The sequence below is a fragment of the Cervus elaphus genome, chromosome 25, assembly GCF_910594005.1.
Source record: "Cervus elaphus chromosome 25, mCerEla1.1, whole genome shotgun sequence".
Classification (NCBI taxonomy): domain Eukaryota; kingdom Metazoa; phylum Chordata; class Mammalia; order Artiodactyla; family Cervidae; genus Cervus; species Cervus elaphus.
The window spans coordinates 39,350,793-39,370,744 of NC_057839.1; the positions used below are offsets into that span (position 1 = coordinate 39,350,793).

At 35.1% G+C, this 19,952-nt stretch overlaps 1 protein-coding gene across 3 annotated transcripts in view; it reads right to left on the reverse strand.

The window, feature by feature from the left end:
- The window catches only part of NIPBL (NIPBL cohesin loading factor), a 193,118-nt gene that overhangs the window by 71,200 nt on the left and 101,966 nt on the right, over positions 1-19,952 (reverse strand). For 2 of the 3 annotated variants that reach the window (XM_043887681.1, XM_043887682.1), the window contains exon 10: positions 16,492-18,117. The exons of the other annotated variant lie outside the window; for it this stretch is intronic. In XM_043887681.1, coding sequence (XP_043743616.1) covers positions 16,492-18,117 — 1,626 coding nt within the window. The remainder of the gene's footprint in view (positions 1-16,491; positions 18,118-19,952) is intronic. 3 annotated transcript variants of the gene reach the window in all.

The window sequence follows — 19,952 nt, forward strand, 5'->3', positions numbered from 1 at the left end:
GAAAGAGGGCAGTGAAAAAGTTGGCTTCAAGCTCAACATTCAGAAAACTAAGATCATGGCATCTGGTCCCATCACTTCATGGCAAACAGATGGGGAAACAGAGGCTGACTTTATTTTTTGGGGCTCCAAAATCACTGCAGATGGTGAAATTAAAAGACGCCTACTCCTTGGAAGGAAAGTTATGACCAACCTAGACAGCATATTAAAAAGCAGAGACATTACTTTGCCAACAAAGGTCCGTCTAGTCAAGGCTATGGTCTTTCCAGTGGTCATGTATGGATGTGAGAGTTGGACTACAAAGAAAGCTGAGTGCCAAAGAATTGATGCTTTTGAACTGTGGTGTTGGAGAAGACTCTTGAGAGTCCCTTGGACTGCAAGGAGATCCAACCAGTCCATCCTAAAGGAGATCAGTCCTGGGTGTTCACTGGAAGGACTGATGCTGAAGTTGAAACTCCAATCCTTTGGCCACCTGATGCAAAGAGCTGACTCATTTGAAAAGACCCTGATGTTGGGAAAGATTGAGGGCAGGAGGAGAAGGGGACGACAGAGGATGAGATGGTTGGGTGGCATCACAGACTCAATGGACGTGGGTTTGGGTAGACTCTGGCAGTTGGTGATGGACAGGGAGGCCTGGTGTGCTGTGGTTCATGGGGTCACAAAGAGTTGGACATGACTGAGCGACTGAACTGAACTGAACCATAAATGGATCTTTTACTTCATTCAATCAGGGGTAAAAAGAAGGAAAAGAAAAAAAAAAAAAGTTGAGCAGTGCAGGCTGTCAATCTGCCCCTCTTGGAATCCTGTGTTAATATGGTTTGAAGACATATTTTTTGGTGCAAATGGTTTCTAAATGCAAGCCAACTTTTTAATTTGAAATCACCACTGATAGAAAATACATCCAAAGAGTATGAAATGCTGATGACATATCCCTGAAAAAGTTAACACTTGGGCAGTAGAAAGAAAGGGAGGCAATGTGAAGAGAAGTTGGGAAAATGTGGGGTTCAACTATGAATGACCAGGGCATGAAATGCTCCTTCCAGAGGCTCCCGCAAGGTTACCTAACCTGATGCAGAACAGGGGTAAAGATGAAGACTGTGTGCTAGGAACCAAAATCCAAAGTGAATGTAGGGGCACTGATGAGGAAAAGTTTTGAGGTCATTGCTGACCTTAGAGGAAGAACTTTGACGTGTCTTATTAGTTATTTGGAAAGAGTAACAACAAACTAGAAGAAAGATACTACTGAAGAGTTTGCGTTTTTGTGATGGTTTAGGATAAAAAGTATGAGATAATCAGGTCTAAAGTTGTCATAATTTTGGTAAAGAGGCAGAAATCCCAAGCATTAGCAAGAAACTTGTTCAGGATTACAAAATTAAAAAAATATATATTATATACATATATATAAAGAAAGACCATTCATTTGTGACTATGGGGGGATGGTCATCAGGGTCAAATCTGAAGCTATTCCCTTTCTGATGGTATTTGAGAAGACCATCCTGAATGTGAATCATTCCCATTCAGACCATGTGAATCATTAAATAATCCCTACATAAAGATTGTGTTAAACTAATAACTGGCAAGTTTCCCTTTAAATTTTAGCTGGCAATTTTCCAGTTGCATATTGTGACCCATAAGCAAGTTGTTGAGTCAGTTTTGTAACTCTTAACTAGCAGTGTGCTTAAGATGAAAGAGAAAATGTGCCAGTAGTAAAGGTAGGTGTTATTACGTGTGTGTACGTGTGTATTAGGTCACATCATGCATTTTCTTTCTTGCCTTAGTTCACAATCAAAGGAGTTTGAAAGTCTTTAAACCATAAAAACAGGAAAAAATACAGATGGAAAGGGTTCTTCTAAGTTAATCTACTCTGGTTTTTTTGGCCATGCTACAGCTTGTGGGATTTTAGTTCCCTGACCAGAGATCAAACCTGTTCCCCCTGTAGTGGAAGCATGGAGTCCTAACCACTGGACTGCTCAGGAATTCATAGGCCATCGTTTCTTAAACTATAGGTTCAGTGAAAAATAAACAATAATTTGAATAGTATACTCAAATTAAATTGATTTTACCCATTCTAAGTTGTTACAATATTTACTATCTTGTATCAAAGAGCTTAATTATCTATGTTTATAAGTCTGATATAAAAGTAGCTCATGTTACTGTTTTGAAGCCATGTTACAATAAAACCTTGGATTACTCAGAAATTACTTTTATTTTTTATGTAAATCTTTCTAAAAAGCACCATGAAGTGAAAGTCGCTCAGTCATGTCCAACTCTTTGCGACCCCAAGGACTGTATATACAGTCCATGGAATTCTCTAGGCCAGAATACTGGAGTGGGTAGTTTTTCCCTTCTCCAGGAGATCTTCCCAATCCAGATCTCCTGCATTGCAAGCAGATTCTTTACCAGTTGAGTCACCAGGGAAGCCCAAGTATACTGGAGTGGGTAGCCTATCCCTTGTCCAGCGGATCTTCCCAACTCAGGAATTGAACCCAGGTCTCTTGCATTGCAGACGGATTCTTTATCAACTGAGATATCAGGGAAGTATCATATCCATCATTTTTTAACAAGATAACTTTCTTGACTCATGATCGCTATTGAAAAGATCAAGCTTTCCACTATGTTTATATGTCAATGTCTTGAGGAGTTAATTGCTATGCATAAGGCTGTTTTGAAATGATATAAAATGATTTATGCCTTCCTTCTGAATTCTCTAAGTGTGTTTGCAATTAGCTGAAAGGTGGACACTCAGATTCTGCTAATAGTGTAGAATATATAACACGGAAAATGGTGTTCTAATCCTTCAATTCATTTATACCACTCTTGGAAATTTATCCCAAGGAAATTTGTATATAACACAACAAAAAGCTCTATGAAGAAAGATGTTTAGATCAGTTTTATCTACTGTAACATCAAAATTTCCAACAATAGGGACCAGAGTAAATCACATTAGATAGAATTATGAATGATGCTAGTACAGAGATAGTAAATGTAAAGAAAAGAGAATGCAAAATGACAATTATATACACTGCACGTTTGTAAAAGATAACTGTACCAGGAGTTGAATAAAACAAATGCTAACATTATAGTAACTTAAGAGGTGAATTTTCCTAAAGAAATAGAAGCTATATTTTATGGAAACAAGAAAAAGGTCAATGATTATTTGTGAGCGGTTAGAAGATATTTCATGAACACAGTGGGTTTTCACAGCAATGTGGTGGAGTGAGGTGGAGGATGGAACACAAGGGCCGAGAACTAGGAGTTGGATGCCATTTAGGAGCATTCCAGCTCTGTCTGCTCTGGACAGAGCATGATATTCAACAGGGAGAAAAAGTAGGTAAGGTTCAGATGTAACAGTCTTTTTAAGGAGGGAGAGAATCAGAATGTACTTTAGAAAAGTTACTCTAGCAGTGATTTGTGGGATGGTCTGGAAGGCGAAAGACACCAGAAAGAAAATCTTCTAAGAGATAGTTACTAACTGTCTATGTCAAACCTGCCTTCAAACTATGGTCTTGGAGAAGACACCTGAGAGTCTGTTGGACGACAATGAGATCAAACCAGTCAATCCTAAAGGAAATCAACCCTGAATATTCATTGGAAGGACTGATGCTGAAGCTGAAGCTCCCAACAGTTTGGCCACCTGATGCAAAGAGCCAACTCACTGGAAAAGACCCTGAAGCTGGGAAAGACTGAAGGCAGAAAAAAGGGCTAACAGAAGATGAGATGGTTGGATGGCATCACCGACTTGATGAACATGAGTTTGAGTAAGCTCCAGGAGCTGGTGAAGGACAGGAAAGCCTGGAGTGCTGCAGCCTATGGGGTCGCAAAGAGTCGGACATGACTGAGCGATTGAACAACAATGTGAAAGGTAAGAGAGAAGAGAAAGTAGATGCTATGAATTTAACCATTTTTGAAATGTGATGTTAAACACTTAGCAAATCAAATTTCAGAATAGAATATTTAGTTCAAAACAACTATTTAAGATCATGAAGAAACCAGAAAATATGAAATCAAGCACAATAAAATTCACATGTTGATATCTGAATCAATCTGATCAGGTTATTAGTTACTCAACTAATTACTATTACATTAGGCTAAATATGTAGAGAATTAGCAACATTTTATAGCATTCTACAAAGACATTTTCTAACACACTAGAAATGGCATATTTTCTGATTTTGTTATTACTACCAATGGCTGTAAAACAATTTTTAATTTTAACTAGTCTACTCTCACCTCACTTCTTCCACATTGTACTCTTAATTAGCCAAATGTTCAACTTCTTTAAACTTATAGTGCTTTTTTCCTATTGCCCTTGTGCTAAATACACATGTGAATCATATTCCTCGGGAGTCACATAGCACTTTTTTGTCTTAAGAGTATTATACTGTCACTACATCTTTAGTTATCCATATTCTCTATAAGACCATAATCTTGATAAAGCCATAAGACTGTTGCAGTTGCAGAATCTAGCAGAGTGCAAGGGATGTTGAAGACAGCCATAAATATTTATTGATGATGGGAGAAGGCAATGGCAACTCACTCCAGTACGCCTGCCTGGAAAATCCCACGGACGGAGGAGCCTGGTAGGCTGCAGTCCATTGGGTCACTAGGCGTCAGGACACAACTGAGCGACTTCACTTTCACTTTTCACTTTCATGCATTGCAGAAGGAAATGGCAATCCACTCCCGTATTCTTGCCTGGAGAATCCCAGGGACGGGGGAGCCTGGTGCGCTGCCGTCTATGGGGTCGCACAGAGTCAGACACGACTGAAGCAACTTAGCAGCAGCAGCAGCAGAGTAATCATTAGAATAAGTTTGTGGTCTCCCCAGAAATTTTCCAGCTAAAAATTCTTTTTTACATCCTGAAAGCAGTTATCAGTTGTTCTATTTGACAATTATAGAGAAGCTATCCACAAAAAAGAAGAGACTGAAGAGAAGATTTCATAATTGACTTGCAACAAGCATAAAACATTTAAAGGTAATTTCAGTCTGTATACACTTGTTAAATGTTTTTAATATATCAATTCTATATTAATATATTAATTTATATATAATTCTACTACATAAAAATACTCACAAATATTAAATATCCTGGCAAAAATACTGTACTTAGCTAATGTCATATTACATTTACAGATATTAGACAAAAAAGAAAATAATTCAAGTCTCTATCTAAATCAGTCTTTTTATTCACACATAAAAATTTTGAGTCTTGGGACTTTCCTGGTAGTCCAGTGGCTAAAGACTCCATGCTCCCAACACAGGGGGCCTGGGTTCAATCCCTGGTCAAGGAACTAGATCCCACATGCCGCAACTAAGAGTTCGAATGTCAAAACTAAGACCCAGGGCAGCCAAATAAATAAATACTTTAAAAAAAAAAAAAAATTTTGAGTCTCATTTGCTACAGAATAAGAAATCTAGCTATCAGATCCACCTATATAAAACTTCAATTTTATATTTATATTATGTTCAACAACTAAAGCCTGTGGGGTTAAATGTGCCTCACCACCCATTTTTGTATATAAGGTTTCAGTAAAATACAGTGACGCACAGTCATTCACATACTGTTTTGGGCTGCTTTTCTACTACAATGTTAGAGATCTAAGTGGGACACAAAGCCTAACATATTTACTATTTAGCCTTTATGCAGCAAGTTTGCTGTCCCCTGTTGATACTATGACATACTTTACTCAATATGAGACAAAGTGCCACTCACTCTGCAAGTGCAGTCTATATATTTATATTCTACATAGTTTAAGTCACTGCAAATCAGTTTATTTAACGAAGACAAAATGCCAAGAAATTGGTTTAAAGCAACTGAAAGAACACTATTACAAATGAAGTATGCAGAAGAAAAGATTTTAAGAAAAATCTTGCTTTAAGCATCGTGTATTGATACTGATTAGCACCTCAAAGATTTCATCAGTGTGTAGCTGTCAAAATGCTATGAGGAAGAATTACAAAAAGAAACATTTTTTTTTTAATTTTAGGAAGTATATAATGTAAATGACAATTTACTACTATCTAATATAGAAAGGAGCAGCGATTATAAGATCCGTTCTTTCATACATACACACAGTGAAAAAAATAAATGGTATATAACTACAACCTAATTTGCCTCACGGAACTAGAAAAAGAATAAACTAAACCCAAAGTTAGTAGAAGGAAATAACAAAGACCATAACAGAAATAAATGAAACTGAGACTAAGAAGAGAACAGAAAAGATAGATGAAAGGAAGAGATTTCTGAAATGATGAAGTTGACAAGACTTTAGGTATGGTTACCAAGAGAAAAAAAGAGACTCAAAATTAAAAAGGAAAGGGGAGACATTACAACTAATACCACAAAAAGGATTGTAAGAGACCACTATGAATAATTATACACCAACAAATTGGACAACCTGGAAGAAAGAATAAATTCCTAGAAACATAATCTACTGAGATTAAATCATGAAAAAATACAAAATCTGAACAGACCAATTACTAGGTGGCAGATTCCAAAAACCTCCCAACAAAGAAAAGCCCAGGACATATGACTTCACTAGTGAATTCTATCATACATTTAAACACAAATCCTTCTCAAAGTCTTCTAAAAAGAGAAGAGGAGGAAACACCTCCAAGCTCATTTTACAAAGCCAGCATTACCCTATACCAAAAGCAGACAAACACACTGCAAGAAAACCACAGGGCAAATTCCCTGATGAACAGAGAACCCAAAGTCTTCAAAAAAAATATTAGCAATAAAAAGATCATACATTATGATCAAATGTGATGTATCACAGGGATGCAAGGACAGTTTAACACACACAAATCAATGGATGACATACCAAATTAACAAAATGAATGACAAAAATAATTACCTCAATTGATGCAGAAAAAACATTTGACAAAATTCAACATCCATTCACAATAAAAAGTCACAACAAACTGGATGTAGAGGGAATGTACATGAACATAAGAGAAGCCCACAGTTAACAATATACTCAATGGCAAAAAGCTGAAAGCTTTCACTCTGAGATCACAGGAAGAAGATAAGGATGGCCACTCTTGCCCCTTTTATTCAACACAGTACTGAAAATCTTAGCCAGAGTAATTAGCCAAGGAAAAGAAATAAAGGACATCTAAATCAGAAAGGAAGAAGCACAACTGTCGGTATTTGCAGATGAGATATTATATACAGAAAACTCTAAAGACCACTAAAATTGTTAGAATAAACAAATTCAGTAAAGTTGCAGGATAAAACTTCAATACACAAAATTCAGTTGTATTCTGATACACTAACAATGAACTATCAGAAACAGAAATTAAGATAATCTCATTTACAACTGTAACAAAAACAATAAAATACGTAGGAATAAACTTAACCAAGGAGATGAAAGAGATGTATACTAAAAACTGTTATGACACAGCTGATGAAAGAAATTGAAGACACAAGTAAGGGGAAAAATATTCCGTCCTCGTGGACTGGAAAATTTTGTTGTTGCTGTTCAGTCACTTAATCGTGGCTGACTCTTTGCGACCACATGGACTGCAGCATGCCAGGTTTCCCTTCACTATCTTCTGGTCCTTCACTATCTCCTAGAGTCTGCTCAAACTCATGTCCATTGAGTCAGTGATACCATCCAACCATCTCATCCTCTGTTGCCCTCTTCTCCTCCTGCCCTCAATCTTTCCCAGCATCAAAGTCTTTTCCAATGTGTTGGCTCTTCACATCAGGTGGTCAAAGTATTAGAGCTTCTGTTCAGCATCAATGCTTCCAATGAATATTCAGTGTTGATTTCCTTTAGGATTGACTGGTTGGATCTCCTTGCTGTTCAAGGGACTCTCAAGAGTCTTTTCCAGCACCACAATTCAAAAGCACCAACTCTTCGGCATTCAGCCTTCTTTATGGTCCAACTCTCACATCTGTACACGACTACTCAAAAACTGATGGGTGTATTTTATGTGATCGTCACTGTCATGTCCGACTCTTTGCAACCCCATGGAGAGTGGCCTGCCAGGCTCCTCTGTCCATGGAATTCTCCAGGCAAGAATACTGGAGTGGGTTGCCATTCCCTTCTCCAGGGGATCTCGGAGATCCCCATAGCTTTGACTACATGGACCTTTGTCTTTAAGGTGATGTCTCTGTTTTTTAATATATTAAGTTCACCATAGCTTTTTTTCCAAGGAGCAAGTGTTTTTTAATTTCATGACTGCAGTCACTGTCCACAATGATTTTGGAGCCCAAGAAAATAAAGCCTATCATTGTTTTCATTTTTTCCCCATCTATTTGCCATGAAGTGATGGGACCGGATGCCATGATCCTAGTTTTCTGAATGTTGAGTTTTAAGCCAGCTTTTTCACTCTCCTTCATCAAGAGACTCTTTTGTTCCTCTTCACCTTCTGCCCTTAGGGTGGTATCATCTGCATATCTAAGGTTATTGATATTTCTTCCAGCAATCTTGATTCAAACTTGCGCTTCATCCAACCCCATTTCACATTTCGCATGATATACTCTGCATATAAGTTAAATAAGAAGGGTGACAATCTATAGCCTTGGCATACTCCTTTCCCAATTTTGAACCAGTCCATTGTTCCATGTCTGGTTCTAACTGTTGCTTTTTCACGTGCAGACAGGTAACGTCCATACAAGCCAAAGTAATCTACAGATGCACTGCAATCCAATCTTTATCAAAATTCCAATGACATTTTTCAGAGAAATAATCCTGAAACTTGTACAGAATCACAAAATAGTAAAATAGTCAAAGCAATCTTGAGAAAGAACAACAAAGCTGGGGAAACCATATCTCCTGGTTTCAAACTACATTATAAAACTATAGTAATTAAAATAGTATGGACTGGCATAAAAACAGACACAAAGATCAACGGACAAGAACAAAGCGTTCAGAAAAAACTTACGTATATATGGTCAATTAATTTACTAAAAAGGAGCCAAGACTATTCAATGGAAAAATGATAGTCAATCCATCAAATGGTGTTAGACAAACTGAAAAGCCACAGGCAAAAGAATGAAACTGGACCACTATCTAATACAAAAAAAAATCAACTCAAAATGGATTACAGACTTGAATGTAAGACCCCAAACCATGAAATTCCTAAAAAGAGAAAACAAGCAGTAGGGATCTTGACACTGGTCCTGGCAATGATTTTTTTTGGAGCTGATACTAAAAGCGAAGGCAACAAAAATGAACAAATGGGACTACATCAAGCAAAAGCTTTTGCACAGCAAAGGAAACCATCAACAAAATGAGAAGGCAACCTACTGAATGGGAGAAAACATTTGCAAATCCAATATCTGACAAAGGGCTAATATGTAAAACATATACAGAAATGATACAACTCAATACCTAAAGTAACCAAACAATCCAATTAAAAAATAGGCAGAGGATCTAAATAGACATTTTTCCAGAGAAGACATATAGATGGCCAACAAGTATATGAAAAGGTGCTTAACATTACTATTCATGTAGGAAATGTAAATGAAAACCATGAGATATCACCTCATACCTGCTACAATGACTACTATAACAAAGACAATAAATAAGAAGTGCTGATGTGAATGTCCACACTCTTCTATGGGCACTGTTGGTGGGAAAGTAAATGGGTGCAGCCATTATGGAAAACAGTATGGAGGTTCCTCAAAAAATTAAAAACTACCATATGACTGGGCAATTCTACTTCTTAAAGTTTTTATTTTTAACCTATCTTTTAATTAGAGGAAAACTGCTTTACAATGTTATGTTGGTTTCTGCTGTACAACAACACAAATGAGCCACAATTACACATGTATCACCTCTCTCCTGAACCTCCCTCCACTCTCCACATCCCACCCCTCTAGGTCATCACAGAACACCAAGCTGGCTCCCGTATTATAGAGCAACTTCTCACTAGCCATCTCTTTTACACACGGTGGTGTATATATGTTGATGCTACCGCCTCCATCCATCCCACTCTTTCCTCCTGCCACTGTGTGCATAAGTGTGTTCTCTATCACTGCATCTCCATTCCTTCCCTGCTAATGGGTTCATTAATACCATTTTTCTAGATTCCATACACAAATGCATTAATATGATATCTGTTTTCCTGTTTCAGACTTACTTCACTCTATATAACAGGTTATAGCTTCATCCACCTCACTAGAACTGATTGAAATTTGTTCCTTTTATGGCTGAGTAATATTCCATTACAAATACATACACACATATATGCCACATCTTCTTTATTCATTCAACTGTTGGTGGACATCTTGGTTGCTTTCATGTCCTATCTATTGTAAATAGTGCTGCTATGAACATTGGGATACATGTGTCTTTTTCAATTATGGTTTCCTCAGGGTATATTGGGCAATTCTACTTTTGGTTATATATCCATAGGACATAGAACCACTATCTCAAAGATATATGCACCTCCATTTTCATTCTAACAGTATTTATAGTAGCTAAGACATGGAAAAAACACAAGTTATTTAGTCCACTGATGGGTAAATAGATAAAGAAAATGTGATATATATACACAATGGAATATTATCCAATAAAAAAAAAAACAAAAAAACCCCCTGCCATTTGCAATGATGTGGTTGGACTTTAAGGGCATTATGCTAAGATATATAAGTTAGAGAAAGACAAATACTATATAATTTCACTTATATGTAGAATCTAAAAAAAAAACACAAACCCAAAATTCATAAGCAGAGATTGATCTTTGCCACAAGTAGGAGGTGGGTGAGACGGGTAAAGGTAGTCAAAAGGTAAAAACTTTCAGTTATATGTTCTGGGAATGGCAATGTACAGTGTGAGGTGATGGGTGTTAACTAAACTTACTGTGGTAATCACTTCATAATAAATACATACAGTCAACCCTTCGTATCTGTGGATGAGCAATCTGCAGATACAAAGAGCTTACTGTACTATACCCTTTAACAATATATAAGGGACTTGGAAGCATCTGTGAGGGGTCCTGGCACCAACTCCTGTAGATACTGAGGGAAAAGCTACATGTCAAATCATTATTTTATACAGTTAAATGACTATAATGCTATATGTTAACTTTATCTCAATAAAACTAAATAACATAAATGGTGACACCAATGCCTTCAGATATACATAATGTATGTATACACAAATGAGGTATCTTCAAAAATTACTTTCTTAATGGGATAAATTCAATTAAAAATAGGATGAATGCATTTTTATATTAAAAATTGGACAAATTTTAACTCTTACAATAAGATTCACTTTGGTTTTCATAACTGCATAAAGTAGGAAGGAAATTGGTTTCTCTATTTTAAAAGTGAACGAACTTTGAATCATATCTTTGAACAAATCATAGCTATGATTTGTTGAAGGCTCTGAGACCAGTGATCTTTGAACTACACAATGTATAATGGGCTTAAAGTTAGTATGTTAGTAGCCAGAGAAAGGCAATGTTTCTGCGGGTAGAGAAGAGGATTCATGTTAAAAAATTCAGATTATATTGTAACGTATTATGTCATAGTACAGTATATATATACCATTAACTCTAATACTTGTTACTCTAACATACTGAATTTCTTTATTCTTAAAGAAGCTATTGAAAACGTCCCTGTACAAGAAATTGAGATAGATATTAAGATAATGGATACCTACTTGATATTATACTATAATACATTATACATATAACGTGAATTATATACTATAATATTAAAATATTGTATTAACTATGTAATATAATGCTATGATATACTCAACTATGTTATAGTATCAAGTAGGTATCCATTATCTTAATATCTGTATCAAGCTCTTACAGGAAAGGATTTCAATAACATTTTTTAGAATGAGAGGGAATTCAGTGTGTTAGAATAATGAGTATTCTCTTATAAACTGGAGTAAGTTCTCTCAAATTAAATTAATCATTTGTTTGTTTCTCACCCGTTTAATAGTCTTATCTATTTCCACAGATAGCAAAACCTTATAGAAGCTATGTCCTTGGCTGGTTTGAGATAACAAATGGGAATGAAAGAGACTACCACTAGCAAACTTTAATACATTTAACTTTTATGAAAAAATCCTATTTAATGAATCTCTTTAAATCAATATTAATTTATCTACTAAGCAATGCTTGGATCAGAGAAATTCTATGAATAGAAATCATGGACAAAATTTTTCAAAGAATTGCTCTGAAATCATAACTGCCAAGTATGTATTATGCTGATTTCTGTAACAAATATCCTCTAAAATTTCCCAAAGATATCGCCAATAATAAAGTCTTTATGGAAATTAAAATTTCAATTTTTTTAGAAAAACATTTTATATATTGTTCAAATGAGCCAAAGTAAATTTCTACTGCAGCATTATTAAGGATTCTGAATATGAAAATCATAGCTACTGAGAATTTCTCAACTTAGGAATTCAAAAACTATGCCCAAAATTCACTGTTAGAAACAGTCTGTTCTCTCACACATACAGAAGCCTAGAGTCCTAAACACAACCCAAGTAGATTGGTAATGCTACATAAAAGGCAAAACTTAATTTTAGTGATCAATCTTTTACTACAGTAGTAACTAAGATGAAATAACTGCCTCTAATAATGACTGCAATCATTAACTGATCAAATGAGCACTATATTTTAAACACTGCTGACTATGATAACTATTAGATAACCCTTTAAAGGCCTTGAACTCAAATAACAGCACGTGATATTTCTTGAAAGCAGTAAGTGCAAATGATGGAAAATAACATACTATTTAGAAGGAAATAGGGGAGCAAGAATAAAAAGTGATTTCTTTAAATATGAAACTAAAGTATTTTGAGACACACTGGAATTGCAAAAGGCCAAAATCAAACTGTTAAAGTGTGTAATTACTAACAATAAGCTGTCAGCAACATAATGCATGCTAGCTGATGATCATGCCTAGACTTAAAGATGGTACGTGTATGTGCGTACTAAGTCGCTTCAGTTGTGTCCCACTCTTTGTGACTTTGGACTGCAGCCCTTCAGTCTCCTCTGTCCATGGAATTCTCCAGCCAAGAATACTGGAGTGGGTTGTCATTCGCTTCTCCAGGGGATCGTTCTGAACCAGGGACTGAACCCATGTCTCTTATGTTTCCTGCATTGGCAGGCAGGTTCTTTACCACTAGCGCCACTTGGGAAGCCTAAAGATGGTATAATTTATTATTTTAATTTGGAGATATATTGTACATTAGGGTATACTTTAACCATAAAGATATTTTTTTGGCATTTAATTTACTGTCTGAAGTATATTTTAACAGAGATTTTTTTTAACTTAAAGGTTTTACAAAGGTGATATTGGTTCACTACTCATCTCTTCTTGGCAAGGAAGAAGCAAGGTGATGGTAAGAAGAAGGGGAAGGTAACAGAAGTAGGAAATGAGAACGGAATGGATTCAGAGTCAATCTTGTAACAGGTATAACAGCAAAATAAAGGTAAAGAATAAATTAAACAGACATGACTGTAAGTCGGTCTCCTTTGGAGCTTAACAAAAAAGTAGGTAATTGACAGGGTGGAAAGTTTAGGCAACTTGTGAAAATTACATAACTCTTGAGCTAGGGTCTACTGGTGAGATCATAAAAGATGAATACAACACAATTTAAAACTGCACACAAAAGACTTTTCTAAGATGTGAGCAACACAATCTATTTATTTAACAGGTATTTAGTATGATCTTTTTATGTACTAGGTATTATGTTAGGTACTATTAACAGGAATATACACATATCCCTATAGAAATAAAATTAAATGTAACATCATTTTACATTGTTCACACAAAAGACAAAAATACGTAACCTATACCGGGAGTCATAAACCTATACCCCTACCATTCAAAACTTATCAGCTCAAAGCATATTCATGGAATTTAAAACTACCCTAAAGGGTAAATATTTAAAATATGGGTATCACATTAAAGTTTATGGCTCTTTCAAGAAAAGAAAACCTACCAAAAATTTTGGCCCTAGGAATCAACAACAAAATAACCCAGCAATACTCAGTTTTTACTCAGAAAACATAAATATGTTAGAATATGATTTTCTGTGACTCCAAATAACATCCCAAGTAATGTATACTACAAAAGGTCAGTAATCCACAACTGGCATTCCTATGCATGTAATTTTAAAAATCCACAATTATATACCTCTGCTATCGCTACCCTAACAGCAGAGATCTAAAATAAAACCAAAATTAGTCCATTACTGAAAAAGAAATATTAAACCTATGGTATAAATAAAGCCAAAAGATATCCACGTAGGATCCTGAAATCAATCTAAAATTTGATGAAAAGGTTCACTTTCAGTTGTATATGCATTGATATATGTGTGTGTATACACATACATGCACATGCATACACACAGACATCACACTTTAAGCAGGCAGACATACCCAGATTAGTTACTGATATCAACATATCAAGTATATGCATTTGTGTTAAAGGTATACTTAGGAAAAACACTGGATTAGTACTACCAGTTTGTATTCACAGGCAATGAAATTACATGTGAAAAAACCAAGAGAAATAATACAGTAGTTACTAATTAGGAACTATATTCATTCCTTGATATTTAGTTGTAAGGATTCTTTGTTAGAACAGAGTTTAGAAAAGCAAGGCTGGCATAAATAAGCTGACAGAGGGGCAGGGAGAAAAAGATGGTCCAGATCAAGGGGACAAGAGGGTACCACTTTCCATCTTTCCATCTGACTCTTCTATAATTGTACAACTATACTCTTTAGTTTATATATATAAGCCACTCTCAAACTCTCAGTGAAAATTAATAAAGACAATCTCTATCTAAAAGAAAACAATTTTGGTGCTAGCCACTACACTTCAACAACCTCTTTTACATAAACAATTCTGAAAAGATGCATTCAAGTTAAACACTAAAGACTATTCATTAATTAAAGCTAAGACTTTAATATTTATAGGTCTGACAGCCATATTTTAAAATCTGAAAGCTTCACTTAAACTAGTACAAATATTAGTGATTCAGAGGCAATCTTTTTTCATTTTCGAAAGACAAAACCAAATAATTGACAGTGAGAAAGCAAACATACGAGAAGAATAAAAACAGATTAGTCTGAACAAGTTATTTCTTTGAATAAAGAGTTCTTAGTAATAACACTGTTTTCAATTAACATTTTTTGATAGAAAAGGTACAACAGCATTTTACAAAGATAATAAGCAATACACCTTCTGTATCTCCTAATACATGACATGTAGTTATACAACACAACATTCTGTGATGATGCAAATGTCCTCTCTGTGTTAGTAACATCAGCACTTGTCACATTTGGCTACTGAGGATGTAAATTTTTAAGTTTTACATAGTTTGAAGTAAATAGCCTAAAGAGGCTATTAACTATCCTATTGGACAGTACAACTCTAAAGAGTTTCATGTATTTATTAATAAGTATAAATCTAGGTTCTTCATGACCTTCTTTCACAGAATGTGAACTTAAAAATCGAACAAAGAAATCACTTCTGTTACCTTAAAAACTATATCCCAACCTATTTACACTGTACAGGCTAAATAAGTCTTACCATATAGCATCATCAAATTTTATATAAATATATAAAAGAGTATACAAAACCCACAAAATTATATTTTCTATACAAACTGATACTGTATTTTCAGCACTTGACTTTTTTTTCCTCCCAGGAACAATACTATTTATGTAACTAGAGAATTTAACTCAGAAACCATGCAAACCCCCCGCAAAAACCCAACACAGAAAATAAAAACACATCCAAAAAAAGTAAAAACACCAGAAATGTTTAAAACTGATGATTTAACCCAATTTAAGACATAAACACCATTCCCTATTATTCTTCCATAGAAAAAACCAAAACTCTGTATTTAAAAAAATGAAACATTCATAACTAATCATCTTCTTCATAAAAAGATGAAATAACCTTTTACACAACTTCTTAAACTATATACACTCAAACCATTAATTAATGAATAATCAATTTATTCTTTAAAATTAATAATTGATGATGTTTGTTGGAAAACAATATTAAAAGACATTTAATATTCTTAAGAGAATTTGTAATATAGACTTTTGTATACCATATAGCTTTACTGAGACTTTAGAAATTAAATTCAGTCAACTTATTACCTCACTACAGAATGGATTATCTCTACAGTCAAAATAACTTTTTAAAAAGTTGTTAAATACACCTACGTTAATCATGCATTCTAATCATTCACTTGATTAGCAAGCAACTTTCACAAATGCTGAAATAATTAAACAGCAAAAGGAACTTTTCTCTGTGAACCAACAGTAAAAAATCACAACTATGGTGAATAGTAGAGGTGGGAGAGAGAGTTTTCAATAAGAACCTTTTGTCTGTGTTACCACAAACAATTCACTGCTGTTTTATATTGTTTTCTTTTCATGCAGTAGTGTTTCAACTTTTGTAAATTTCCATTTTTAAATCCACAGTAACCCTAGAACTTAAAAAGAGAACTCACTAGAATACAGATGACATCGAGTAAGTATTCTTACCTTTATTTGACTTTGACGGTTTATTCTTGATAGGTTTAAGGGAACTTCTTGATTTATCCTCTCTATCTTTAATAAGTTTTTGAACATCATCCAAAGACAGTTTTTGCAGGACAACTACAGGCTTAGCTCCTTTATTTAGATCTTCAACTAATCCCATTTTTTCTACTTTGTCTTTCTGCTCTCCTTTCATTTCCATTTTCTTTGTCTCCTGAGTAATATTGCCATCTTTATCCCTCTTGATTTTTGGAATGACAAAATTTTTCAACGCACCAGACCTGCCCCCCAACAAATAACTTGGAAATTCTGCCTTATTGTCAGGGTGCGTTTTATTACTGTCTACTTTACTCTTGTTACCCTCTGTCCTTCTGTCATCCTTACTATTTGGCGCTTTAAAACCAGGCTTATCAGGTCTTGATTTATTAGAATCTCCTTGTTTAACACGAGGACTGTCAGGTCTTGACTTCTGCTCCCCAGAAGATGGTCTTTCCCTTGAGTCCCCTGATTCATGTCTGTGTTTTCTTTCTAGTTTATCAGGTTTGGAACCATCAGATTTAATGCCATGGTCATTTCTACTAGAGGATCTCAATGTTTCCGGTCTTCGAACCCTAGATTGATCCCCTCGATGTCGTTCAGATTCACTCCTGTCATCTGACTTTTGTTTACTATCATGATCACGTCTTAGTGACTCAGAGATAGATCGCCCATCAGGTCTCTGCTTTAAGGCTTCAGCTCTTTCTGATTTTAACCGAGGTGAATCAGATTTAATGTCCTGTTTATGTTTAGACACTTCAGGTTTTTTCTCTGTTGATGGCTTTCCAGAATCTCTCCTATTTTCATGTCTATGTTTCGGTGTTTCAGGCCGACCTTCATTTTTTTGCTTTGGAGTTTCAGGTCGGCCCTCACCTTTCTGCTTTGGAGTTTCAGGCCGTCCATCACCCTTTTGTTTGGGGGTTTCAGGACGCCCATCACTCTTTTGTTTTGGAGTTTCAGGTCGGCTTTCACCCTTCTGCTTTGGGGTTTCGGGTCTTGACTTTGTCGCTTCTGCTCTGCCGTTATTTTGTTTGGTGTCATTTGGTTTTACGTCAGGCACTCTATTCTCACTCTGCTTGGGCTCGGCTGCGCTGCTCTCATTCTGTCTGGGTTCAACCATTCTGTTCTCGTTCTGCTTGGGTTCTTCTGCTGGTACCTCAATTTTAATTTCTACCTTAGTTTCACTAGATTTTGTCTCTACCAATCTGTTTTCATTTGGTTTAGACTCTGCCAATCTACTTTCATTCTGTTTCATTTCACTCTTTAAAAGCTCAGGATCAGACTTTTTTTTAGGAGTCTCAGGATGGTTTTCTGGTGTAGATTTGAGATTTCCAATAATATCTTCCTGAAGAACAGAAATAGGTGTGTCATTACATTGTTTGATTTCTTCAGGCTTTTTTATGGAGTCTGAATCCTGAGTTATAGAGGCCTGAGAGTCCACTCTTCCTGCCTGATGAAGATCAATGCTAACCATTAATGCTGGCCTTGACCCATTTCCCGTAGAACCCGTCTCCTGAGAAGCTGGTCTATTACCTCCTGTAGCACCCCCAGCCTCCTGTGGGTAAGAATCTTGTTTTCTTTTTTTCAAAGGCTTATCTGAAATTCAAAGATAAATATTCAGTATCAGTAATAGACATATATTCTTATCTTATTAAAAACCATATGGACTTTGACTATTTTAAAGTCACATTTTAAAAAAACGTGGTGAATGCAAATGTCAAATACATATATAAAATAGTAGGCATGAATGGCATAATACTTTTAAACCAAGTTTTGAGGAAATATTAACATTTGCTGTACCTCAAGAAATTTTCGTGACTAGAGTAAAAAGATAATTTAAACTGCTAATTTAATAAAAACTACAAAGAACCCCAAAATGCCAACATACAAAACAGGGTGCTTTAGCGACATGTAAGGAAAGTATGAAAAAGAATAAAACCCAAAAGAAAACAGAAATCATGTCACTGAAAAAAAAAGTATATGAGGAGAGTAAGAGAGGAAAAAAAGAACTTAATAGTTATTAAGCTTTGATCCAGGATTCAAATTCTTCAAGGTGTCAACAGCACAAATGTAATTTAAAAGCTAATGCACAGTTCATAAAATATATAACATGATAGCGCCTTGAGAGTTTGCCTGCTTTAATGATACTTGCTAAATTGTCTGGCTATTTTAACAGTTATTTTTAATTTTTTTAGGACCATCTTTATACTCTCTTATAGTATTTATTAACATGATAAAGTATTATTTAAGAAAAAGAGGATCAAACAGTGAAAAGTCAAAAAGACCACTAATAACAATCCCTTAAATATGACGGAACCAAGTTCTGAAAAAAAAAAAAAAAAACAAGTTTTTAATAGCAATGATGCTTTTATACACCAAAATTCCATCATTTTGTTTTCAAAATATGAAGCAGCAGCCCCTTACAGTTTATAATCTAATCAAGTATTACTAAAATTTATTTTAGACATTTGCCAGTAATCTTTTTAAGGAACTAATCACTCTGTATTTTCAGTTATTCAGCAGTCAAATCTATCACTATGTTTTCTCCATTTGCAAAATAACTACATGATGATAACAAATTATGTTATCATTAAACAGTTTTCCCTAGTTAAAACTAACTTGGCAAAAAGTTGTATGAAGCTCTTTGTATCAGTATCTAAGGAAAAAAGGACTCAGAATACTAATTTATAGAATTTTGCGTCTGACTGTTCTGCCACACAAAACAACCTTTATATCTTGCCAAAGGGCACACCAAATAATTACCTCAAAAACAGGATGCTTTATAACCTTATACTTATCCCTTAAACTTTTATAAGCATTTAGAAAAAAAAATCTAAGCATCTAGAAATTTAAATTAGCATAATCCAAGATTTTTATATTTTTCAATGAAATATGCTTTATGAAAGCCATAAAAATGGTAACCTAAACATCTAAGAATTATTGACATAGATCTCAAGCATCTGGAGAGCTCTCTTAAGAGATGTGTGGCTCATCCTTTTAGTGATATGAACAATCTGTCTTTTAGGAAAACATTAAAATATCATGAAGGCTAAATTTTAAAAGATTACGAAATACTCAAGCATTTGCACATGAGTGATGTGTTAAGTTCGGGGAAGAACTTATAATTTTTTCTACTATGCGTAAAATATTGCTAAATACAAAGTTTTAATTTTGGAACTACTGAAGGGCGCTTCACCTCCTCTGTAAAACCCGGAACAACCCCATTACTCCTGCAGAGGTTCCTGGATGCGGTAAAAGCACGCAGGCTCGAGTCACTCAGTCTGATTCAGCTCCACCAAGAACGTCTTCCTGTAAAGTTGCTCTGAATCCACACAGGTCACTTCTGTCTATTCACTTTTGTTATCGGTCTTCACTACATGACCTTCACCTAATGATTGAAAGCCATCTCTATGAAGTATAATTTTAATATT